We start from the raw sequence: 25,248 nt of genomic DNA, 5'->3' as shown, positions 1-25,248 counted from the left end.
TGGTGGCCTGGGCCAGGAGGGACATAGGACTTGCTGGCGAGGTCGCGGCAGCCTTGGGGACCAGCAAGCCAGGGGACCCCTAGGGCCTCCCAGCCGAACACCCATGCAGACCCCCAGGTGAGCTTTCTGGCTACACTGGGTCCCCTTCCCTAGCATGAGCCCCCAGAAGCAGCTGTGCTAGAAAAGAAGAGGAGCTGGGAAATGGGGCCCTGCCCCTTCTGCTGCCTCTCACGGCCTCACTTCGCCCCAGACTGTAGACAAGGGAAATACGTTTTCCCTTCCTTTGACCAAGGAGGATACCCACTGCCTCAGGCCTGATTCAGGACCCGTGCCAACTTGGCCTTCTGCCCTGAGAGACCATGGTGGGGTATTTGGTGAGGGTTGTGCAGCCAACACCATCGAGCATGTTGCCCACTCCCAGGCCCCCCTCTCCACGCCAACTCTTTCCTCGCGGTAGTCTCAGGGACAGAGCCACGGCCGCAGCGTGTCCCACCTCTGGTGTGCCCGGAGCCCCAAAGCCGGGCTGCCGGGACGTGTCTGCGCAGGCTGCCTCAGACTCCCAACTTGCCCGTTCTTCCCGCACCTCTACTGACCCAGCCTCCTGTTTCTCTCTCCATCCATCAGGCAACACTGAGGGCTCCGCTGTCTCCAGAGGCCGCCCACCACCCTTCCTTGGGACCGCTGTCTGGGCCTCATCAGCAAACTGGACGGGAGGCCCCACGGCTCTTGAGTTTGCCCCAGGAGTCCATGCAAAGGTGAAACCAAGGGCAAACATGGGTCAGAAGGTCACTGGAGGGATCAAGACCGTGGACATGAGGGACCCCACGTACCGGCCCCTGAAGCAGGAGCTCCAGGGTCTGGACTACTGCAAGCCCACCCGCCTAGACCTGCTGCTGGACATGCCCCCCGTGTCCTACGACGTCCAGCTGCTCCACTCGTGGAACAACAACGACCGGTCGCTCAACGTCTTTGTAAAGGAGGACGACAAGCTGATCTTTCACCGGCATCCGGTGGCCCAGAGCACGGACGCCATCAGGGGCAAGGTCGGGTACACACGCGGGCTGCACGTGTGGCAGATCACGTGGGCCATGAGGCAGCGGGGCACACACGCTGTGGTGGGGGTGGCGACAGCAGATGCCCCCCTGCACTCCGTGGGGTACACGACCCTCGTGGGGAATAACCACGAGTCCTGGGGCTGGGACTTGGGGCGCAACCGGCTCTATCACGATGGCAAAAACCAACCGAGCAAAACTTACCCGGCCTTTTTGGAGCCGGATGAAACATTTATTGTCCCTGACTCATTCCTCGTGGCCCTGGACATGGATGATGGCACCCTGAGCTTCATTGTGGACGGACAGTACATGGGAGTGGCTTTTCGAGGACTCAAGGGCAAAAAACTGTATCCTGTAGTGAGTGCCGTGTGGGGCCACTGTGAGATCCGCATGCGCTACTTGAATGGACTCGATCGTAAGTGTCCTGTGTTTTGTCCAGTGTGAGGGTTCCTGGACTCCCTGTGGCCCTGGGGTCCTAGCTGCGCCTGCCCCAAAATTTACAGTCACTGGAACTAGAAAGTCTTTAAGTAGCTATCCCAGCATATTCAGACCCTCAGAGGCTGTTTTTGCATGCCTCTGCTTCAGTGAAGAATTCTAACTGGAGTCTGCCAGATTACCTGATAGCTTCTCGTGGATGGGTGAATGAAGGGTGGCTGGATGAGTGGATGGATGGATGGAGGGATGGATGGTTGGATGGTTGGATGGATGGTTGGATGGTTGGATGGTTGGATGGTTGGATGGTTGGATGGATGGTTGGATGGTTGGATGGTTGGATGGTTGGATGGATGGCTGTGTGGGTGGATGAATGGAAAGGTGGATGGGTACATGGTTAGATGCTCTTTGTTTCTGGTTGACCTGCCTCCAGTTTTGATCTGCAGTTGACCAAATTCTGTCACAATAGCCAACATACTACTGAACTGGGATTTGCCATTTTGGGGTTATGAGGACCTCTTACATAAATGAAAGCCAGTGACCTCTCTTGCTCATTAGATAGGTTTAGGGTCTCTCTCTTCTGGTGCCAGAGGCTTCTGAGTTGGTTCCTTTAGACCAGGTCCCCTGGGAGGAGCTTGTAGAGTCATGATGTCAGGAGGCCTTTGGAGAAGAACATGTGGATTAGAAACAGGCTGAATCAGCAATGATTTCCACCAATCCTTTGGAAAAGGGAGTAGCCTTTCTCAGACCACACGTGAAAATAGGACATGTGGTGACATGTCCTAGTTTAGGAGGTAGAGGACTCTGTGGCTTCATGGCTGAGACCCATGGTGACAGGAGATCCCAGAGTTCCAGAATTATCCATCCCCATGTTTGACCCTGTCTTCCATAGGTCCTTTCTACCATCTTCAGACCTCAACCTGGAAAGGGGGTGGGGCAGAAAGCTTTGCCCATCCACCTCTTGACTGTCCCTACAGGACAGGTTTGGCCTGGCACCCAGTAGGCCAGGTGAGCAGTCAGGGACCCCCTGCCGGGGTCTGAGGCACAGATGCTTACTGTGGTCTTGCAACGTCCAAATCGTCAGCTTCTCCCACACCTCTTCCCTGCTTCAGCCTTGGAGAATATCGGAGAAAATATCCAGGACATAAGGCAGAGGGACCTCTTAAACGCTTCTCTTTGGAAGCGGCCACTACCCGTCTTTCCCTTGCTCCTTGCCTCTGCCTTTGGCCTGGTGATGGCAATGACCTCACCAGTGCAGTCTAATATCCCTGGGTCATCAGACTTGCGGCAGGGACAATGAGCTGTGCCTCTGGCAGGTAGCCTCCCCGAGGAGGTAACTTCAGATCTGGTCTCAGGAACCAGCAGAGCAAGTTCCATGAGTCTGTCTCCCCAGGTGATGGTAGTAGAAAGTCCATAGTCAAATCTGCCCTAGGCCAGGATGGGCAGGGTTTGGGAGAACCAGACACCTCCTGCCCAGAACCTAGGATCTCAGGAGCCCTAGCCCTGGCAAAGGAGTGACCATAGCCCTCGGTAACTTACTGCCCATTCTGTGCAGATGGAGGAATGGATTGCTGGGCTGCCCGTGCTGTCACTGGTCTGCTGGTCTCCACAAGAGCAGTGCAGCCATCACCCCCCCCAGCAACAGGTGCATCAGCGTTCCCCGTTCACAGAGCCAGCTCTAATACAGAACACAGACCGCCCAGGGCCCCAGGGGGACACTAGCCTGTTCACTGTGACAAGTCGGGGCACACCCCAGCACAATTGTTCCTCTGCTGAATCAAGGCAAGCCTCGGCAAAGGCTCTGCCACAACAGTCCTGGAGGCCCAGATGGGCATCTTATAAAGAGACAGAGGCCCGTCGTCAGCTCTGCATCAGATGGGAGGTCGAGTGATTTTGTAATTTTTCTTGTCGGGAGGAAACGGAAAGGGATTAAGGGGAGTGGGAATGGGCGTGGGAACGTGTTGCTGAGGGTTGCATCTGGTTCTGGGTCTTGGGTGGAGACTCCAAGTGCCAGGTGGCTTGAGCCTACCTTGGATTGTCTTGATTAATGATGAGGACCCCCCCCCCCGAAATGTCATGCTATAACCCAGCGGAGTCTGCTTTCCTGCTGGGCGGCCAAGACAATTGCTGGGAGGCAGCAAGGAAAGGATTTACTCAAGAGGCAGTCAGACGAGGAAGCAGGAGGCAAGCCTCAAATCCAGCTCCCTGAAGGGAGAGCCAGGGTAACTTAAAGGCAAAAGGAAAAAGTGTGGGTAAAAAGTCGCACAGGGAGTCTTCCACTGCGATCAGTCCCGTGAACTCTCTGGTTACTGGTTTCGATGAAAGGGAGACGAGGCAGAGTGGCCATGAGGCTTGGAGGAGAGGAGTGGCCTGGACAACAGTTGAAGAAGGACTTCTAGAAAGACGAGGCGGTGCCAGGCCGAGCACCGGGAGGGCTGAGAGGTGTCCATCAGCTGTGGCAACAAGGCCATCGCTGGTGACCTTGACTGAAGTTGTCAGGGTTGGGTGGGGTCAGACGCCTGACAGGGCACTGGGTGTGCAGAGGAGCGAGAAGGCTGGTGTGTTCGATTCGGGGGCTGCTGGAACAGATGACTGCCGCTGCGTGCTTAAACCAACAGAAGGCGTTCTCTTACTGCTCTGGAGCCCAGACTACAAAGTCGGGTGTCAGCAGGATTGGTTTCTTCTGAGGGCTCGGGGGACTCCTCCCCAGGCCTCCGTCCTGGCTCCTGCTGGTTGCCGGCAGTCCTTGCCTGTGGACGCGTTCCCCCGTCTCTGCCTCCATCCCCACATGGCCTCCTGTGTCTGTCCTCATCTTACCGGGACACCAGCCGTTGGATTCGGGGCCCGGCCCAGCCCAGGTCATACTCCAACATGACCTCACCTTAAGTAACGACATCTGCAAAGATACTATTTTCAAGAGGGCCACATTCTGAGGCTCCAGGTGCTCTGAATTTAGAAGAGGGGGACACTATTCCCCCATTGTATATATATAGAGAGAGAGATGTGGAGACAGTGACTCTAGACCATTCCCATGAGACCCCCAGGCCACCCCCTTAGGGGAAGGTGAGACGGTAGTCAGATGGGGTATCCATTGGGTGAGGTTGAAGGGCACCTAAGTCTTCTGCCCATGAGAGTTTGCCTTACTTTCCAAGGTCACTGAGGAAGGGGGAATATCATGGCCAGACGGGGTCTGTGGTCCACTGGGAGCGGAGTGTGAAAAGCAGAAAATCTGGCCAGGGCTGGCTAGAGACATCATCTCGGGGTCACGGCCTTGGAGGCGTTCTGACTTGTTAGCCCTCCCTGGGCTGTCTGGGAAGTCATCCTCACCCTCCTTCCCCACCCTGCCCCACCCCACCCCACCCTGCCCCAGACACCAGGTCCTGACCTCCACAGGGAGCAGCGGTTTGCAGAGCTGGTCAGCCAGACTTGCTAAGCAGGGCCTCCCCCGTGCTGCAGGGCTCGCCGCAGTGAGCAGTCCGTAGTGCCTTCCCCTGGGCACCAGGCCGACACTCCCCAGCACTGCCCCGTCCCCTTCCCCTGTGCACCAAGCCCACCCTCCCCAGCAGAGTCCCTGTCCCCTTCCCCCTAGACCCTCCTAGCAGAGTCCCTGTCCCTGTACTGAGGCCAGAGCCAGAGCAAAAGCAGAGCTAGTGATCAGTGTGTCCCTATGTGACCCCCCCCACACTGTCCAGCCAGCTCTGACCACAGGCTACTTGTTCTGACCACCTCAGGCCTTGAGACCTTCTGGGGCTGAAGCCACAGCCAGAGGGACTGTGGTGTCACTTTCCTCTTTCCTGGGGTGAAGGGGTGGACATGACCATTGTAGCGAGGAGGCAGGGCTCACTGTGGCCTTCAGGCCTGCCTGCCCCCTCCCTGAGACGCAAAAAGCAAAGACCTACTTGCAAGCCGGAGGCTGGCCACCACCCAAGGGAGGGTCCCTGCCCCATGGGTCTTCCCTGCCCCTACCACTTGTGACTGCGTCTCCCGCTAAGGAAGGCTTTCCCCTGAGTTCCTCCATTTTCAAATTCTCCCCTTTATAGCTCCCAGATAAGTTTGGTGAGGTTTTTTATGATTGTGGGTTCGGAGAGGGCTCTGCTCTTTTCCTCAGGAGACTTTCGACTTGGTGGCCTCCTCCTGGGGTCCTCCTGGCCTCCCTAGATGCCCTCCCGGGGTGCCTCACCCAGTGGTGGATCCTACCTGCACCTGTTCCCCTGCGCTCCAGGAAGCCCCTAGTCAGGGACGCTAATCACTCGCACCTGCAGGGGCTTCCATCCGGGGGAGAGAGGCCACTGAGGAGGGAGGGGATCTTTCTAGGCCCCCTGTCCCCCGAAAGGCTGGCATATGAGGACAGTAGGCTCTCAGAGTGGGGGGAGCAGGGACCCAGAATTGCCAAGCCACCCAGCCGGGCGTCAGGCGTCGTTTCCTGGCTGCCAAGAACAAGGGGTCGTGTTTTGTTTTGCTGCTTTTTTGTAAGAACCGCTTCATGTCGAGGGGAAACGCGCACGTAGGCTGATGGTCCTCCGCGATGGCCGACCTCCACCCATGACTTCCTAGAATCCATTTCACGGAGCATTTTCAGTGCAAGCTTCTTGCAGGAGTGAGCGGGAGGTCAGTCTCGGGACCAGTGAAGGCGACGGGTGGGAACGGGAACGTGGCTGGATCAGGAGTGCGTCTTTTTTTTTTTTTTTTTAAATATTTTATTTATTTATTTGACAGACAGAGATCACAAGTAGGCAGAGAGGCAGGCAGAGAGAGAGGAGGAAGCAGGCTCCCCGCTGAATAGAGAGCCTGATGCGGGGCTCGATCCCAGGAGCCTGGGATCATGACCCGAGCTGAAGGCAGAGGCTTTAACCCACTGAGCCACCCAGGCGCCCCAGGAGTGCTTCTTGACGTGAGTGAGACTCCTGTCCTTGACCTCACAGACCTGAAGTTCATTCCCTGAGCTCGTGAGCTAGTGCAGGGGCAGGCCCTGGAGGTGTGAGTGGGGTTGTAGCCTCTCTGAGGAGTGTGGACAGGTCGGGTCGGCGTGCTGGGCCACGCACAGTCAGACAGGCCACCCGGTAATCATTCCTCCTAGAAACCTAGAAACGTGGAAATTAGCACAGAGACCCTTCCTCGACCTTCCGCTCCCATAAACAGCACTGATTCACTCTCCAAAGAAACCTTGGCCTTCCCTGTTTGGGAACTTCAGGGTGTGGAACTCCAGTGGGCTCCTGGCTTTGTGGGTGGAGCTGGATACAGAGTCAGGAGGCCCCCGTCCAAGGCATTGAGGTGGGGAAGCCTTCTTGGGTTCCATCAGTGACCAACTGAAATCAGGACAGACATTTTCCATGGCCCGGTACCCAAGTCCGGTTGCACTCCTGTTCTCTGCCCGGCCTTTGGAAAGCAGCCAGACCATGACCCCGTGCATCACTTGCCCCCTACAAGTTCCAGGAGGGAGGGGGATGACCTGTGCACGTGTTTGCGTCCCCCAGGAACAGACCCATCCGTGGGATGCTTGCGTGACTGGTCGTATTTTCAGCTCGTGGTGCGTCACTGTATGTGCCGGCTGCGGCTTCTACAGCTCATCCTGGTGGGACTGGGGCCTCTGAAAGACACATCCCTTCCGGGCTCACAACTGCTCTCCACCTAGATTGCTCAGTGTGGTCCTAAGATGGTCAGGCTTTCCGGGGGAGCGGAAGGAGGTAGCCACAGGTCCTCACCCCTTGGGGTCAACCGCAGGGGCTCTCGGGAGCTTCCTCCGCATGCCCGACTATGGAATTGGCTGAATGTGGGTGCATGTCTATGTTCTCGCCCTTGGCTCCCCGCTCCCCAAGCCATTTCCCCATCTGTAGATTGCAGGGGCCACAGTCCCTGCCAGGCACCCCATTCATGGTCCGCAAGTTGCTGCTGGTGATGTTTTAAACATATAATTTATTTATTTGACAGAGAGAAATCACAAGTAGGCAGAGAAGCAGGCAGGGGTGGGGGGGAATGCAGGCTCCCTGCTGAGCAGAGATCCCGATACGGGGCTCCATCCCAGGACCCTGGGATCGTGACCTGAGCTGAAGGCAGAGGCTTTAACCCACTGAGGCACCCAGGCGCCCCTGCTGCTGCTGATGTTAATTTCAGGTCGGTTGTCACCAAAAATAAGGGAGCTGGAGCAGAGGGTGTGCAGGGCTTTGCCGCTTAGAAGCATTTCTTAGTGAGGGTCCCCATGGGATGCCTGGAAACCATTAAGCTAAGAGGGATATGGGAAACTCTGTCTCAACCTTCCCTCCACAGCCCTGCTCGGCACTCTGGCCACAGTCAGTGGTTCTTGATACTTTCTTAAGGGTCCCCAACCGACCAGGGGAAAGCCCCTTGCCTCCCCATGGGCGTCCAAACCACATTCTGGAGGGAGAAGGGGCTGGCCCACGGTGGCAGAGGGAGAGAGCTCCTGAGTGGAGGAGGGCAAGGAGCACGCGCAGGACCCCACCATGGGGGGAGACCCAGGGCTCCGTGGGCTTGGGGAGAAGCCCGCCCCTGCTCCCCAGGCGTCTGGAATGCTCACCACCTCAAAGGTGGTGACAGACAGAAGATAATTTAGCTCATCCTCCTGCCTCTGACCGAGGCTCCCCTTGATCATCCTGGGCTGTCCAGGAATGGCCCCGATTCAAAGCTTTTCATGAAAAACACTGATCATTTCAGTTCCCTTTCCGGTCTCGCTGTGGCTGACGGCCCATGGGAGATGAAGAGTAGCTGCCTGCCTTCTCCGAGAGCTGGGAATGTAGTAAATGCGTTACCAAGCCTGAGCCCGAGTCTGTGGATAGCAGCTGGTCGGGATGTGATTCACAGGCCGTACCAGTCCCGTGTTTAAAGAGCGCGACCACTAGGCCACCCTCTGTGTGATCGGCTTTAGAACACCTTCATGGCCCCTCCAAAACCTCAACAGCCCTCACTCCCCCATTTCCTCCCAAAGCCTCCAGCTGTAACATTTGTTCCTCAACACTTGAGTTTTTTCAATGTTATTTTTAATATTCTGAGACACACTTTGATCCCCTTCTCATTGAAGACATGGGGTCTCGAGGGAAATGCTGGGGTTTTTTTTTCTGTTTTTGGCCACAGGGGAGTCTCAGTGTCAAGGGGAGACCCTGGCCGAAGCCACAGATGCCCGTCTCTTTAGCTCTTTCCGGATCTGCAACACCACGGGCCAGCCCTGAGCAGCTGCAGGTGTGCTCGCCAGGAAGAGTCACCTGCAGGGAGGCAGGGAGAGCGAGGCCCCCCCTGCCCCCCCACCCCAGAGGAGAGTTCATCTGAGACATGGGCTGCATGGAGCCTCTCTTGGGGGAAGACAGGTCCAGGCTGTCTGGGGACATAAGGACCGAAGTGCTTTTACAGGCTGTGGCTAGAAATTCCTCTCAAATCCAGGTGCCCGAGGCAGCACCATGAGCCCTGCCTCAGTTTCCCTGGCTGTGAGATGCTCTGGCGGTGCGGGGGCAGCCTCGAGGGTCCCGGCTGTGGAGGCTGGGCTGGCATTGTCACCTGCCCTGGCCTGGGCCCCTGACCTTCACCCTGTCAGATGCGAAGAAGTGCAAGGACTTCGGGTTTCTGCGGACTCTGCCCCTTCAGGCCGTGGGATGGCCGGGCCTGCCTCCCGGGCATTTCTTCCATCTTCCTTGGCAGCACACGGTTTGGTGGCCAAGGATGTTGTTGCCGAGGCCGGGCTGCCTGGATTCGGACCCCAGCACTAACCTGGACACGTGGGGCCCCCTCTGCTTCAGCGCCCTCACCAGTGTGGTGGGGACGGCTGCGGGACCCGCAAGCACCAGGCTAACGCGGATTCCCTTCCCGAGCTCCTGTGTGGGGTCTGGAGCCGGGGCCCGTGCTGGGCCCGGCTGGCTTCCATGCGCTGCGGTCGGACACGCAGCGAAGGCTCGTCGGCTGGGTAAGAGGAGGGGCCCCCCGGGCTCGGGCCCGGCTCCTTCTTCCAGCGCCGTGACCCTGGGCAAGTTATTGGGGCTCTCTGTCCCTCAGTGTCATCTGTTTAGTGGGGACGATAATAGTGATGTGTCCCTGCGATTGTTAAGTCCCTCCGCACGAACCATAACAAACTCTTCAATGAGTTTGCGTCTTCAGGGGGCTCACAGGGGGCCTGGCCCAGAGCAGGTTCTCTCCGTGTTTGCCATTAACAGTTGATTGAAAATGTGAGGTTGCCTCGTTGCTGATTGTATAGTGACACATCATAGTACCGCTAGGGTGGCTGTCGCTGTTCGTGTTGTTCCTTCTAGAGCCTTCTAGAGCCATCCAGAGCCATGCTAACCTGTCCTCATTCTCTCCTCCGTCCCCCCAGCCGAGCCCCTGCCACTCATGGATCTGTGCCGCCGCTCGGTGCGCCTGGCCCTGGGGAAGGAGCGTCTGGCTGACATCCACACGCTACCACTGCCGGCCTCCCTCAAGGCCTACCTCCTCTACCAGTGATGCTCCACCCCTGCACCGCCAGCACGCCAGCCACCCGGTGCCACCATGCCGGCCTGCCGCCGTGCCCCGCACCTCGGACCGGCCCCCGGCCCCCTGTCCATCCGCCCCTGCTGCCCCTGCCGGCTACCGACAGCTCGACGCAGGCTCCTCCATTCCCCGTCCCGACCTTGGCAGAAGCCCCCTGCACGCCGTTTCCACAGTCCCTCTGCGGAAGAAGACCCAGACAACAGACTCCTAGGAAGCCCTCCACGGAGCTCCAGCCCACCCTCGGGGTGGCACGAGGATCTCCATGCCCCCTGCCCTGACCTGGCAGGGCCCAGGAGGAGGCACCCCGGCCTTCTCCAAGAGCAGATCCCAGGGCCGCTAAGAGGTGCTCGGATGAGGGCTGGTGCTGAGGCCAGCGGGGCCACGCCGCAGCAGACCACACTCAGGACATCAGAAACTCTTCACGGACACTGAGGCAGAAGCCAAAATGGGACCTTCCACAGGCACACAAGCACCCAGCATCAGCCCCAGCTGTCAGCCCCCCGGTACCCTGTATTTATTCTTTTAACAATAACAAAAGCCATTTATTTATTCCATTTAGAAAGGAAACCTTGTTTCGTTCTCTCTCCGGAGTGTTCTGGAGCTTCCCTTCTACCCGCCCCTCCCCGGGATGTGTGCGTCTCCCCTGTCCCTCTTGTCGGGCTGTGGCTGTGGTGTGTCCTTACATGGGCACAACAGTGTCTCCCTGTGGGTCCCCGGACCTACAGTTCCCAAGGGGCTCTGCTCGGGGTTCCTGAGCCCATGCAATATGAGGGTCTTGGGGGACCCGTCTACAAGGGCTGTGGCGCGCCCCTTGTCTCCAGCCAGGAGACATCCATCTTTGCACGTGATTTCCTTCTTTAGTCTTCTGTCGGGGGTTTGCTTTTGCTTTGCCAGCAGAGACCTCCCATGCACATCCTCAGAAACTCTGGCCTCCGCCAGAGCCGGGAGCTAAGCAGGGAGGATGAGCAGGTCTCCAGCCCCAGGGAAGCCAGGGGCGCGGCGGGGCGGGGAGCCCAGAGTAAGGTCGAGGCCCCTCGGAAGCCAGTGCAGGCCTCCGCCTAGTGTCCCCGTCTGGGCTCTGTGCCCAGGGGGAGCAGCCTCAGCTCATCGCGACCCCCCAGAGCCATACAAGGAGCAGGGCGGGGTGGGGCGGGGCAACAAGCGGAGGAGGAGGACTCCTGGCTCCCTGCCGCAGCCCCCCCCCAAGTAGCAGACCCCAACCCTGCAGCCGCGCTTACCGCTTCTTTGATCTCGAAGTCAGCTCGCTTCGAATCTGACTTCTGCTCATTTCTGTACAGGTACAATAGATGACTTTATTTGTTTAAAATGTTTAATATATATACATATATATTTGTCTGTAAGAATTATGTTTTAAACAGCTGCTGTAGGGTACCTTTAAAAAAAAAAAAAAACAAGTCTTCCAGTGGAGTATATTTTTTAAAGCACAAAATTGGTGCCAAGTCTGGGTGAGGAATGTAAAATTACCCCCTTATTATTTGAATTTTTTTTCCAAGTCGGGGGAGAAACCTTACCTGTAAGACTTTTAAAGACTTTTCCTCACTTCTGTTTCAGGGTGGGTCATGTTCTCATGATGTTGCACACAAGAGAGAGTTTTACTTACTTGGGAGCCTTGACCCAGCGTCCTCCCGCCGGCGCTGGATGAATCGTGGCTGTTGGTCCTTTCTCTGCCCCTCTGTCCCCCGGCTTCCCAGACCTCAGCCCCACCCTTCTCTCCTCTCCGCCCAGAACCTTGTGACCTGTACAGTTTTGAAACTCCGTTCTATTTTATGATGATTAATAATAGTAACCTAATAAAGGAAGAGTTTATTAAAATACCAAACCACTTTGAGTCCCTCTTTGTGCCTCGGGGGGAAAGGGAAAGGGGTGTAGCCAAGCCCTCCCCGGGTCCAGTTTTCAATAGATAATGAGGTGATCCCTTGGGACCCCATGGCTGAGGATGGGGAGGCCAGCCAGAGCCCCCATGAGGAGGAGGAATCCTAGAGAGGTGATCCTAAAATGTCTCCATCCCTTTTCAGAAGTTCGTGAGCCTGCAGCCCAGACTGAGCCTTTCTAAGCCCGATAAGAAGGATTCTGCCCATCGGTGAGACCTCTGGCTCATCAGTGTCCTACAGCTTGAGTTGACAGTGGGCTTTTTAGGGGCAGAGTAGAAGCCCAAGGGGGCATTCTCCTGAGTCCAAGCTCTGCACATGCAGTAGAAGGAGCTGGTCCTTTACTCACTTCTGTGTCCCCAGTGCCAAGCGCGTAGTGACACTGACGAGCTTTCTCAGCGAACCTATTCTCCCCGCTGCTGTGGGCAGGATCCCCCCAACCCCATGACCTAGCAGAGGAGACGGAAAAATCCGGCTTCTTCAGCGGACTGGTGAGCGATACGTGAATAGTCAAGACATTTACTAGATACGATCGCATGTCATGACTCGTCTGCAAAGAATTGGCAAGAATGCAGTTCAGCTCCCCGTGGACCCGTCAGGATCTCCTGGTGCTGTGAAAATTGGTGTGGTCTGGGGGCCTGGGAGCCCTTGGACCAAAGTCCCCTGTCCTTTTCTCTGCCCGCCTCCTAGCCAGCTTTCCTCAGACCACCTGCCCTGGCATGCCCCTGGGAGGTATTGGCTAAAATGCACATTTTCTCAGAGCTCTGCCCGACCTGAACCGAATCAGCGTTTCTGGGACCAGGCCAGGGATCTGCAGTTTTCTCAAACTCCCCAAGTGACCTTGCCTAAGAGTTTGGAGACCACTGTTTGTGACTGTGTCAGCTCTTTTTCCGGACAAGTTGCTGAGGGAAGGGAAATTCTTTCAGTGTGTTGGTGGGTTGGCCCAGCGACGAGCAACAGGGACTCCTGAGTCAGACCTGGGTTCAGATGTTGGCTCTGACCCCTCCCTCGCTGTGGGCTCTTGGATGAGCCTCCGTCGAATGGCAGTCCTCACGGTGCTCATCTCGTAGGAGGGTAGCAAGGGTGAAATGAGGCTTTCGAACAGGGCCTGGCATACCAGCAAATGTGCGAATAGATGCTTTTAAAGCTCATGAACTTCTGTTCTGGAAAATGGTCCAAACATCCCTAAACCAACTTTCCGATGAATGTTCCTTCTTCTTGGGTAAAGTCTCCAAAGATCAAGGTGGGTACAGGGGAAAAGGGAGCCCTAGATGCCTTCCCCAGATGCGTTTGGAGGAAAGGGGTGGCCTGGAATTATTTTTCGGTTGGAGTTCATGTCTGGATTGCTGTTGGCACTCTGTTGGCTTTGAAGGAGGTGCCAGGGGGAGAAAGGGCGTCAGGCAGGGTGGGGTTTGGGGGGGGTTGGAAACCCCGGGAAAACAAGGCCCTTTGTACTGCCCGGAGACTTCTCGGGGAGCAGGGTTTCGAGTTGGAGGGAGCAGCCTTCATAAAACCATTCTGCAGACCAGCCCATGTGGTTGTAATTAATACCCTGCCTTCGAGCAGGTAGCCGGCCTGGGGCTTGGCCAGAGATGGGAAGAGGCCGTCCTCCCTCTCCTGCCCAGGCTTCCCTCCCGCCCTTCCTCCCGCGCCTCCTCGGCGGCGAGATGAGGAATGTGGACTTTACTGAACCATAAAGTATGCTGGGGGAGCTGGGGAGGGGGCTGAAGACAGAGCAATTAGTTCATGCTCCAGTCCAGACACCCAAACATGGTTGGAGTCCAGCTGCAAGGAATATTTGAAATAAATGAGCTGCCCGGGGCCAGGAGTTTGCTGTGTTTTCTGTACGGGGCCATGGCAACCGGGGAGGAAATCATGAGCTAGGGATTGGGCTCTAGAATCAACAAATGATGTCCCGGCCGAGCAAGCCCAGAGGAAGCCGCTCATGGCTCTCCGAGGGCTTCTTAGGGCTCAGCTGCCGGCGGAGAGGCCAGCCTTACGGTCCTCCGGTGTACTCCGTGCTGTCCTGCCCCAGCCTCGAACCTTCGTGTCCTCTGCAGGGCTCTGACCTTCTTTTTTTTTTCCCTTTTCTGCCTTTCTTCTTCTTCTTCTTCCTTCTTCCTTCTTTCTTCTTCTTCTAGAAAACCAAAAGCTAACCCTTCTTTGGAACCTTTCTTCCTGGGCCAGAGCACAGCTGCCGCTGCCGGTCTGATAATGGTTTTGCTGAGCGGAGGGAATGTTCCCGGGGGAAAAGCCCAGGCTGAGGGCAGCTGGCTGGATGGAAGGTGGCATTGACTTACCCTGGCTCTGTCTTCCCCACCCAACCCAGCGGCCGCCCCTTCAGCGTCTCCTTCATAGGCAGGAAGGGCAAAGGTCTCCTTTATCCCTCCCTTGACTCTTCTGAGGGTGGGTCTTACAGGTGTCCCCGAGATTGTGTCTTCTAGAAACACACAGAGAGCAGGACCTGGCCTGGGGGCCCTTGGCTGGAGTTCACAGGTACCTCCTGCGTTGGAATCATGAGGGCACCTTGGGAACAAAGCAAAATTCCAGAAACTTTGATGCAGTAAATGGAGCCCAGGCATCTGTGTTGTGCAACCCTGGAGCTGAGTCAGATGTGTTTGTTGCCCCGGGGTGGATGCAGGGCTGGACCCCTGCAGCCCCCCTGGCCTTTCCTATTCCCCTCAGAGGCTCACAGGGTCCATGACTCAGAGAAGCCTGGAGATTCCGTGAAAATCAGCTCTCCCTGCCCTGTGTTTCAGAGCATGTGCTGAGGTTTTGCAGAGCTGGGCCCACACCACCAGCCTCTTCCCGGGCAAGGAAGTGTGAGCTGTACAGTCTGAGAAAAATACCAGACTGAGGGCACCTGGGTGGCTGAGTTGGTAAAGTGTCTGCTTTTGGCTCAGGTCACGATCCTGGAGTCGCGGGATCCAGCCCCTCGTCAGGCTGCTTGTTCAGTGGGGAGTCTGCTTCTCCCTCTCTCTCTGCCCCCCACCAACTGCTTGTGCTCACTCTCTCTCTCAAATTAAAAAAGAAAATTAAAAAAAAATACCCAAGTGGAGGCAGGAAACTTCAGCCTTGGGCTCGTCCCCCGTGCCTCAGTTTCCCCAAGGAAATTAGCCCTGGAAAGCTGAACCAGCAGCTCGTAGCCTGCATGGAGGTCTTGGAGCCACAGCATAAGTGCCATCCAGAGGGGCTGTGCCCTGGGAGGTGCCCTGGGTCTGCCCCATGACCTCAGCACCACCCAGGACCACGTCTCTCCCTACTCGTGTCTCCCCTCTTTAAGTCACGAAGAGCAGAGGAGCCGTTTCTTCCTTCCACCTGCACCCCTGGGCCCCACCTTTTGGGAGATTTTTCAACCAAAGCACTTTCGGAAGTTCCTTCCCATTGATTCTGTTGAACAAAGCCCCCGTCGGGGTAGCGATGACCCCAGGTAGAAGAAGCCTCAGCCGAAAAACAAAGGACTTGACCCTCGAACTGGCCTGTGTGTCGAGTCTGTGAGACCCCAGAAAGGGCCCGGGCTCTGGGGCCAGGACAGCCTGGGGTTCCCGCCCAGCTCCCCAGCCCACCCAGGACGGTCACCTCCAACAAGGATCTCAGGAGGCTTGCCATGCCCGTCTGGGACATGGTGGCCGCACTTGCTTCCCCAGGCCCTCTGAGACACTGGAAGCGTACAGTGAGACGCATCGAGGTCCTGGGTGCAAGGCCCTCCCACCTCACCCTTTTCCAACTGGCTTTTTAAAAAACTGTGGTGAAACTCATAGGACATCACAGTCACCACTTTCAAGAGTGCGCTTCCGTGCCATTAGCCCATTCCGGATGACGGGCACCCCCCCCATCTGCTTCCAGAACATTTTGATCCCCTCAGGGGAGTCCCTCCCCTCTCCCCTCCCCAGCCCCCAGCAACCGCCCAGCCGCACTTGGACTCTAGCTGTCCTTGTGCCGTTCCGCTCCGGCGTCACACACCACGAGGCCCGTATGTCCCACTTCTCTCACTCCAGCCGGCTTTCCAAGGGGGTGTTCCCCGACGCCCGCCCCCCCGCTTTGGCTTCCCTTTGTCTTGCTTCCCTCTTTGGTAAAACAGAGAGAAAATGTCCTCCCTGGAGGTTCCCACGAGGATTCCGGGAACCCGTGTCCGGAAAGAACCTAGAACACAGCCTGGCCCACAGTAAGCGGTCAGTAGCAACGGCAGCTAGCAGGAAGCCTCGCGCACCACATGCGGCTCCCCCAGGCCCTCGTGTGCTCAGAGGTCGGCCGACAAGCCTTTCCTAGGAAGGCATCTTGCAAAGACATTGCCTGGGCCCCAGAGCCTCTGTCCTGCTGCATGGAAACGAGGTCAGTTTTCTAAAAAATCAGCCTCATAATCAGGGAGACAAAGAGCTAGGTGGCCCCGCTCCGTATCTCTGACCCCGGTTTCCATGTGGCATTGGGTTCCTGTGGCTGCTGGAATAAAGCACCACGCGCTGGGTGGCTTAAAACAATACGCATTTATTTTCTTATGCTCCTGGGGTCCAGACATCCAAAATCAAGGTGTGGACAGAGCCGTGCTCCCTCCCTCTGGAGGCTTCAGGGGAGAAGCCTTCCAGCCTCTTCCAGCTTCTCGTGGTCCCGAGGCAGTCCTTGGCTTGCTGTCCTGTCACTCCAGCCTCTGCCTCTGTGGTCACATGGTCTTCTCTTCTGTGTCTCTGTGTCTGTCCCATAAGGACACCCGTCACTAGGTTTAGGGCCCATGCAGGATGAGATCATCTGGGGATCCTTAACTCAATGGCACCTGTGAAGACCCTTTTATCAAATAAGGTCATATTCACTAGTTCTGGGGTTAGAACATAGCCTATATCATTCTGAGGGCCATCGTCTGACCCTCTACAGGTATCTTTAGAACAAAGCTCGTAGAGGCGCCCGCCAGCTCACCTGGTGGGGCACGTGACTCTTGATCTGGGGACTGTGTGTTCGAGCCCCACACGGGGTGTAGAGATTACATAAAAAATAAGTCTTAAAAAAAATAAAGTTCATAGGTGTACTCCCTCTTAGATTGAACATGAAGATAAACAAAACGATGAGCGTGGAGAACTTACCCCGGGGCCAGGCGCCGTAAGGGTTAACGTCATTGGCTGTACCTGCATCTCCCTTCTGCCCCTGCCCCTCATGGCCAGTGCCACCAGAGCAGACCTGCTCTAAGACTGGTGGCTGTGCTTCCCTGGGCTGGGCAACCAGTCTGCGTGTGGGAGTCATGGGGCCCGGCTCGGGCCTGGATGTGAGGAGCCCTGCGGCTCTCCCTGGGTCTCCCTCTGGCCAGCCACAGCAAGGGGTCCGGGGTCTAGGAAGACGCCAGCCCTGCTCAGGGGTCATCAGGAACAGAGGCTGCACACTGGGGGCAGGAAGGCCTCTCGGTGGCCATGTACCCCCCCCATCTCTCCTTGGGACTGAGGGTGCTAGCTCACGTTCAGTAGCCTCTGCGGCCGGGCCAGCTCCGAACTGATCGTACAAGGAAATGGAATGTGAGCCCCAGGCTATTTAAAGAGGGCCTGGAGGCATGGCTGGGGCCTGGCCAAGCAGGGTGCTTCAGGTCGGGGCGGGCTCCTCTGTGCACATGGTTTGATTTACTGGAGGGCCGCAAGCAACTCCGGCCTCAGACACAGAACTATTTGAAGCAGCTGCCAGATGTTGTGTCTGAGTTGGGTTTTTACAACTTGCTTACTGGTTAGCAGCCTGCCTCCCGCCGGGGTTCAGCCTGCCCCAGCGGGTTCAGGGCCCTGGCCGCAGCCCACAGGCCCTTGCAGAGCAGTGCCGCCCCTCCCTCCCACGCAGCCCGAGCCTGGTCTCCTCTGAGCGGAGCCAGGGTAGGAGCCCAATTTCCCAAGCATCCGGCCTTCCTGGGGTGGCAGAGTGGCCCCAACTTCGGGGTGTCTTGCCAGCACCCTGAGCTGGTGGAATGTTCTGCCTGATGTTTACTGCTGGGCCCTCCGGGAGAGTCAGGGTCTAAAACAGAACTCACAACCTCGAGAACAGCTTTGCAATGAGGCATCCCTGGAGCAGGCCCTCCAAGCCAGGGCTGTCCCCCAAGCCCTGGGTGTGGCCTGGGAGGCCCGGACACGGACCTCTCCCTCTCTCTCCTGATCGTCCCTCCTGCTCCCACCCACTGATTTCACTGTGGCCACTTGAGGCCAGCCCCTTCCCATGGTGCGTAGAAGAACACAGGGGACCAGAGCTGGGACCAGAGTTCATCCAGGGGGTTCTGGAACATTCTCAAGCCTCTGGAAACTCGAATGAACCAGGGAAGTTCGGAGAGGCACCAGTAGGACCCAGCTTTGGATCCAGGCCACTGTGTCAGGTCAGAGACCAGGCCTGCCAGTCAAGATGGGATGTGCCCAACGTGACACGGTTGGGGTTCACCGGGCTCAGGGCGGCTGGGGGTGGGGGTGGGGGTGTTTCTCAGCTCCTCCCCCCCATGGAGGAGGCCTCCCGCAGGAGGCCCATGATTCAAGTGCTCACTTCCTGAGGCCACTTGGAATGACTTCTCAGAAGTTTGCTCTGGAGGGAGCGGGTGACAAGGGAAGGGGCGGGGCAGGTGAGAAGCGGGGAGGGCTGGGGGTTGTGTCATTAATCTCGCTGCACGGGAAAGCAAGCTTGTGTCCGTCCAGGAACCCGAACGCGGCCCAAGTGGACAGAGTGTTCAGTCCCCTCCTGAAAGCGCCAGAAATGTTTTGTCCACTGGGCAGGAAAACATCCTCTATGAGCACGCTGGGGTTTGGCTCTCCCACTAAGGAGACATCCCGAGGGCTGCGCTGGGAGGAGCCGGGCCTGGTGGCTGTGGGACAGAAGGAACAGCATGTGGGTCCCCGGACCCTGCTCCTCTGGGGCCCCAGGGGACACCTCCAGCCCACCTTTCCCGGTGGACCTAAGGAGCCCAACTCCTCCCTGCCACCCTCCCCCCCGACCCAGCCCCTACACCCGCTCTCACTTCTGAGTCCTCCCAAGAACTGGGAAGAGAGAAGGTCACAAGCAGGGCGCCCTCAACGGAGAACCGGAAAGGCTGGTGGAATCCCGGCTGGCGGGACGCGGGGTGCATCTGCAAAGGGCCCCGTAGCCCCAGGCGAGGGGCAGGAGGGCTGGGGTACGAGTCATCGATCCTGTGACTCTGGACGTCACCTTTGGGAGCCTCGATTTCCTCTTCTGTGAGCTGGGACTAATGATACCTTCCAACCAGGCTCCTGGGGTTGCAAAGGCTGAGTGAGGACTGGGTGGGGGCAGCCTTACTGCCCACAGAGCGGGCAAAGCCCACACATGCCCGAGGTCTTCTAACTTCTGCCTGTGAGGAAGTGGGAGAGAGAAGCATCTTGGGTATGCTTGCCCCTCCGAGGGACACCCCTCCCTCTGGTCCTATGGCTTCTCCCCAGGCATCCTGCAGCTGACCCTGGAAGCTGATCCCCCCCCCTTTCTGGGGATCGCCCACCCCCAGTTTCCTGGAAAGATAAGCTGGGGATGAGCTGCCGACCAGCCCAGACTCACCGCCAGAGGACAGGCTTTCCAGGGGATCCCGGCCGCCTATGAGGGAGACTAGCCACCTTTTCTTCCAGGAAGCCCTGGGGGAATGAAGAGAAGATGGGCCGCCACCTCTGTTGTCCCATTTGGCAAAGGTGTCTTGACCCACCCCACCCCCCATCTGTGCCAGACACACAGAGACGCCAGGGATTCAGACTCAGAAAACAGGCTTCTGGGGTGCCTGGGTGGCTCAGTCAGTGAGTGACCCACTCTTGATTTGGGTTCAGGTCATGATCTCGGGGTGGTAAGATCAAGTCCCACGTCAGGCTCCCTGCCTGCTTCTCCCTCTGCCTACCGAGCCCCCTGCTTGAACTCTCTCTCTCTCTCTCAAATAAATAAACAAAATCTTAAAAAAAAATAAACGAATAAATAAATCTTTTTTCAAAAGGGGGTGGGGAGAAAAGTAGGCTTCTGAGCAAGGAGCTCCTTGGATGGGCAAAGCGGACCCCTGGGAAGAGTGGACGTCATCAGCGCCTGGAGGACGCACGCACGCAGCACCGGGCTTGGGACGGACAAGCGAGGAGGCCGGGTGCCGCCTCCCGCAGAGTCAGTCGCTCTTTAACTGAGGCAGGGACAGCAGCAGGTCCGGGAGAGTCCCCAGCACGGAGCCCCAGGCCGTGAGCCCGTGTTTCCGTGCCTGTCTGGAGACCTCTAGAAGACAAGACCCGAGTCACCGCCGAGCACCTGGAAGCGCTCAGGGCGAATGTGCACACGGGTCCCCTCTGTCAGTCACCCAGGGCTGGGGTCCCTGTGCAGGCAGCTAACTGGGGGAGCCAGCATTGGCCTCTGGGCTGAAGCCAGAAGCCTCAGGAGAGGGGCTCTGGGGGCTTGGTGGCCCTGGGGACGGTGACATGTCCACAGAGTCCCACCTGTCCCAGAGCGCCTGTCCTGAGCAAGACGGCTTCTCCTTCATGGCTGCCCGCCCGCAGCTCCTCAGAGAGACTCTGGAGACCCAGCAGCCTCCCCACGGGCATCTCTTCGAGGGCCCTCAGCAAAGCCTGCTGGCTCCCCCGGGGCCGCACCAATCTCGTTTTCTCTGAAAACAGCCCAGTGTCCAAAACCAACGCCGACAGTTGACCTAGCCGGTTACCTTTGTTTGCCTGGCCCAGTGTCGGGTCCTCGCTTATTTTTATGAGCTGTTTAATCTGCACACTCTTCTGTTCTCAATAAACGGGGCCGCGCATTCCAGGATGGCCTCGAACGATAACACCAGCTGTCTAGACGGAGGCCAGCCCACTGACGCGCTCATAAATAAAAATAGATCTGCGCTCCACTCTCTCATCGGTGCCCGGGGAGGGGCCGCAGCCTCCCCGCGGGCTGGCGGGGACAGAGCTGGCCCGGCTCCCTGCCCCCAGTCCCCAGCCCCATTCCCAGGGGGGCCGGCGAGCCCATGCTGCCTGTGGGAGGGAGGAAGGTGGCCCGCTGAGTCCCCGGTAAGGCATCTGCCCTATCTCTGAGGCTTCCCTTTGTCCGTGGCTTGCAGCAGCTGCCGGGGCCGCGGACACTGAGGTGGCGGGGTGCGGGTGTGGACTCCAAAAGCAGTGCTCCACCCACCGGTCCCAAGGCCCCAGTCTAGGCTGGGAGAGGCTGCAGACTCAGGCCCAGAGCGACTTGTCCGCTCCTTTCTCTCCCTGTCACTTTGCCCCTTCCTTCATTCGTTCGCTTACTTGGCCTCTACTCATTCCTTGAGCCCTGCCCCAGGACTGCCTCCAAGGAGCCCAGTGAGGGTGGGGACTGGGTGCAGGAGCAGCGTGCAGGTGGAGGGAGCTCAAGACATCCTCTGGGCTCAGCAGGAGATGGCACAGCTGCACACACGTGTGTGTGTGTGTGTGTGTGTGTGTGTGTTTGCGTGCGCGCGCGCACGCGCCAGCAGGATGCAGGAGCCTCCCTGAGCGTGTCCAGGACAATGCGGGGTTCGCATCAAGGAGGCTTGCCACAGCTACACAGAAACACAGGCCTGCATGCCCACACTTACCCACATACCTCCTACAGGTCAGTTTATGTTGACAATAGTGTCTGTATAAGTTGAGGCCCCCTTGTGCAGTACATAACCTGAACACCTGTACAAGGCAGCCCTGTGCCACCATTCTTCCCTTTCCCCAGACCCAGCTGGACTGAGTCTCTGGAACAGAAAACCTGGCTCCTCCCTGGTCTGTCAAATCTTTATTTCACCCTCTAGTAGGGGCTGAAAAATCCCAGGGGGGTCAGTGGTCAAGCTGAAGAAGGAGACTTACAGAGAACCAAGAGGCTGACACTTCGAGATGGACCTCTCAGAAGAGGAAGAGTCAAAGAGAGGTGGTGGGGCAGGGATGGGCCCCCCTGGGGTCAGACAAATGACACAAGAAGGGACAGGTCACCCTTTCTGATCCTACACCCAGGGAGGGGGTGAGGGATCAAGGGTGTCCCTCACCAGGGACAGGAGCAGAGGGCAAGGACAAGGGGAGAGGACTCCCCCCACACGCCACCCCCGCCCAGGGCTTCCAGAGAGAGACAGCAAGGACCAGGATGACTGAGACCGTACGCCCTGAATCTCGGTCCCCTCGGCCCCAACCCAACACAGAGGAGGAAGGGGGACAGAGCAGCGGCGAGAGTGACGGCGACACCAGAGAATCAGAACACCCAGGTCTCCGCTTGCTCAAACAGAAAGTGAAGGAAGCTCTGTGATCCAAGGAGAGAACGGTGTGACTGAGCCCAGCTGGGGACCAAGGGACTGGAGTGAAGTCAAACCACACTGGGCTGCTCGATCAACAGGCCACCAAGCCTCCAACCCAGTGACCGGCCCCGGGCGAGGCGCGCGCTCCACCCGGCTCAGCTCCAGCAGCACTGCTGGGGGATTGTCTGTCCCCCCTTCAGAGGCGGAGAGGGAGGCACCCAGGGGATAGGCTGGCCCCAGGTGTGACTCCGGCTGGGAGGAGGCAGGGCCTGGGTTCAGCTAGAGATGCTCTGATACATCGTCCTCCACGGTCTGCGCTGGCCTGACCCCAAGTTGGCACCAGACCTGGTTCTCCCAGCCGGCCTGGAGAAAGCGGGGCCCCTGCCCCCATGGCCACACTCCCGTGCCTCTCGTGACTCACACGAGCCGCCCGCAAACAGTGACTGAGGGGGCGGAGGGCCGTAAGGACAGCAGGTCACTGGCAGCCAGCCTCCATGGGCCTCCGAGCCGCCTGGCCACAGGAAGACCCGAGGGGACACCGAGGGGACCCAGGAGAGACACTCAGGCACACTGTCCTGACTCCAGGGCCTGAAGATGAGTCTTGGAGGTCGGCTTCCGAGAACCACAAAGAGCGCCTGTCAGATGCTTGCTGAACCTCATCGGTTCTCTCGACAAGGGGGAGCAGGCCCCTCTATCCGGCATGGAAACGGAGGCCCGGAGGATGACGGTGCTTATGCACAGGTCACACAGCAAGGATGTGGCAGAGGGGGCCGTCCTGCTCACTCAGCTTCCGGAGGCTTCCTGGAGAGCAGCTGGGGCCATCCGTGCCAGGGCGGACTCGGAGGGAGCACCCCCATCCCTAGGGAGGGTTTATGGTGCTGACGTCCTGGGGCCGAGTAGGGTGTCCTTCTGCACCCAAGCACCTTCATGCCCCTCCCCAGACCGACTGCCCACCTCTTCCTTCCCAGTCTCTGGCTAGAGACAACCCCTCTGCTAAGGCAGAAGGAGCCCCCATCCCACATCTGCCCGACCCCTCCCTCCCCCCACCGAGGCAGGTGACAGACAAGAGCTCCGCCCACCTTCCCCACCTGCCCTTTCCAGAGTCTCAGCAGCAGCCTGATTTCCCTTGAGGAGCCACATGCCCGACATGTGACCCAATCCACCAGCGTCTCCCCTGGGACTTCTGCAGCCACCACGGAGAGAGAAACTCCCTTTCTGCCGGGAACCTGAAGCGGGGCGGTCAGGAGCCGTCCTGCCCCCCCACCCCTCCCAGGCACAGCCACCCAAGAGCGGAGTCGGCGCAGAGATCCGGAGCTGACAGGAGGGACACAGACCTTCTTCAGCCATCACTTGCACAGGTGAGGCTGTCACCCCAAACTTTTCAAGCACATGAGCCAATACATCCACTGGAGTGGGGGTACGATTCACCCAGAAAAGGTCCCATAGTCAGCCCCCACTCTTCCTACCTCTCCACGCCCCCAAAGGACGCCTCTCGGAGACAGAACTGGCTCCTCCCGGGGTGCTGCGAGAAGGAGGGCATTCCTGGGGGCAGGGAGCAGAGGTCTGGAGGCAGACCCGAGCCCCATCTCCGCTTCAGGAAGGAGCTCAGTCTTGCTGTGTCTCTCTTCATTCGGGAAGAAAAGACCCTGTTTGTGAGGGTGGAAGAAGATGGCCTAAGGGCCCAGAGCGGGTCAGTACGCCCGTCAGCATCCCCGCGGGAAGCAGCTGGCACTTCAAGGTCATTCAAGGAGGGTCCCTTTGCAAGGTGGGGCGCAGGGGGACCTCGAGTAAAGAGAATGTAGACCCCCGGGCTGGTGTCAGCAGAGCCATTACCACCAGAGGCACCAAAAGATCCAAGTCCAGAATAAAAGGGTCAACCAGATCAGGACACCTTGAAGGGGACAATGACCTTTGATCAGGGGACGCAGCCAGTCCCAAAGGGCTTTGCAGCAGGTTGAACAGTGTCCTCCAAAATTCATGTCCATCTGGGACCTCAGAACGTGATCTTTTTTGGAAATAGGATCTTTTCAGGTGGAATTATTTAAGGATCCTGAGCTGAAAAGGTCATCCTGGATTTAGGGTGCATCCTAAACGGACTGGTGACCCTCTAAGAGAAGGAGCAGAGACAGAGAGATACAGAGGAGACGCCCTTGTGAGTGGAGCGGTGTCGTCCCAAGCCAAGGATAGCCGGGAGAAGATGCTCTTGGAGCCTCCAGGGAGGCTGCGACCTTGCCCATAACTTGATTTCGGACTTAATGATCCCCCAAACTGTACCAGAACAAATTTCTGTTGTTTAAGCCCTGCAGTCTGGGGTACTTTCTGATGGCAGCCCCAGGGAACTAACATAGGCATGGACTGGAAAAAGCCAGGACGAGTGGATCCCCTGTCCTCAGCCTCCTCCCTCTCTCTAGCTTGCTGGGGGACGTCCCAGCCAGAAGGCGGAGGGCACAGGAGCCCCTTGTGCGCACAGGGCAGCCTTGAGGAGGGGATCAGGGGAAGGCGGAGCCAAGATCTGAGGGGCCAGTGGAAGATACCGAGTCATTATGACAGCGGTATCACACCCGGACCCCAAAGCAAAAGCGGTTGCTCTTGTGTATCCAAGGCTGTGAGAACGGAAGCCACGGGGACCTCGACGGAGCCCAGCCCGCCCCGTTTCTGTGCTGCCGCCGATAGTGATCGCCTGGGCCTGTGTACACATTTACTCTGCCATGTCACATGTGCACCCACGCGATTGCTCCAGAGTCACGCCTGTTTTCTCCCCCACGCCCCACATACGCTATTCCCAGACCACCATGGAATAAAACACTGGAAAAGGGACGCCTGGGTGGCACAGTCGGTTAAGCATCTGACTCCTGATCTCAGCTCAGGTCTTGATCTTGGGGTCCTGAGTTCAAGACCTGGGTTGAGCTCCACGCTGGGAGCAGAAACTTCATATGAATGAATGAATGAATGAATGAATGAATGAATGAAAAACACTGGGACAGAGGGTTCCATGTGCGGCCGGGGGCCAGGAGAACGGAAGCAGGTGCTCACCTGGGGAGAGGCTGCTCTCTCCCTCTCTCTAGATTCTGCTGCCTCGTGCGAAACCATAATGAGTAGAAGATATTCAAACAGGCAGGGCTCAGGTTTTCATGGAAGCTCCCCGAATAAAATTTTATAAAATAAAACAATTTTATTTGGGGAGCAGTGCGGTCATTCCTAATTACCCCCCACAAAC

At 57.8% G+C, this 25,248-nt stretch overlaps 1 protein-coding gene and 2 long non-coding RNA genes across 6 annotated transcripts in view; 1 reads left to right on the top strand and 2 right to left on the bottom strand.

The window, feature by feature from the left end:
- Positions 1-10,434, top strand: part of LOC116568006 (SPRY domain-containing SOCS box protein 1) — a 108,981-nt gene extending 98,547 nt beyond the window's left edge. For all 4 annotated transcript variants that reach the window (XM_032303426.1, XM_032303429.1, XM_032303427.1 and 1 more), the window contains 2 exons: positions 625-1,467; positions 9,796-10,434. In XM_032303426.1, coding sequence (XP_032159317.1) covers positions 625-1,467; positions 9,796-9,923 — 971 coding nt within the window. In that variant the 3' untranslated portion in view covers positions 9,924-10,434. The remainder of the gene's footprint in view (positions 1-624; positions 1,468-9,795) is intronic.
- On the bottom strand, positions 8,567-24,893 carry LOC116568008. The gene is made up of 3 exons (XR_004276472.1): positions 24,882-24,893; positions 22,986-22,991; positions 8,567-8,640 (listed from the first exon to the last, which is right to left on the bottom strand). It is a non-coding gene; the product is annotated as an uncharacterized LOC116568008 (long non-coding RNA).
- Positions 18,907-20,573, bottom strand: LOC116568009. The gene is made up of 3 exons (XR_004276473.1): positions 20,469-20,573; positions 19,346-19,419; positions 18,907-19,145 (listed from the first exon to the last, which is right to left on the bottom strand). It is a non-coding gene; the product is annotated as an uncharacterized LOC116568009 (long non-coding RNA).
- Positions 24,894-25,248: the final 355 nt, after the last annotated feature.

The sequence above is a fragment of the Mustela erminea genome, chromosome 10, assembly GCF_009829155.1.
Source record: "Mustela erminea isolate mMusErm1 chromosome 10, mMusErm1.Pri, whole genome shotgun sequence".
NCBI classification, from domain to species: domain Eukaryota; kingdom Metazoa; phylum Chordata; class Mammalia; order Carnivora; family Mustelidae; genus Mustela; species Mustela erminea.
The sequence above is the reverse complement of the archived record's forward strand: the minus strand, read 5'-3'. Positions and strand labels throughout refer to the sequence as shown.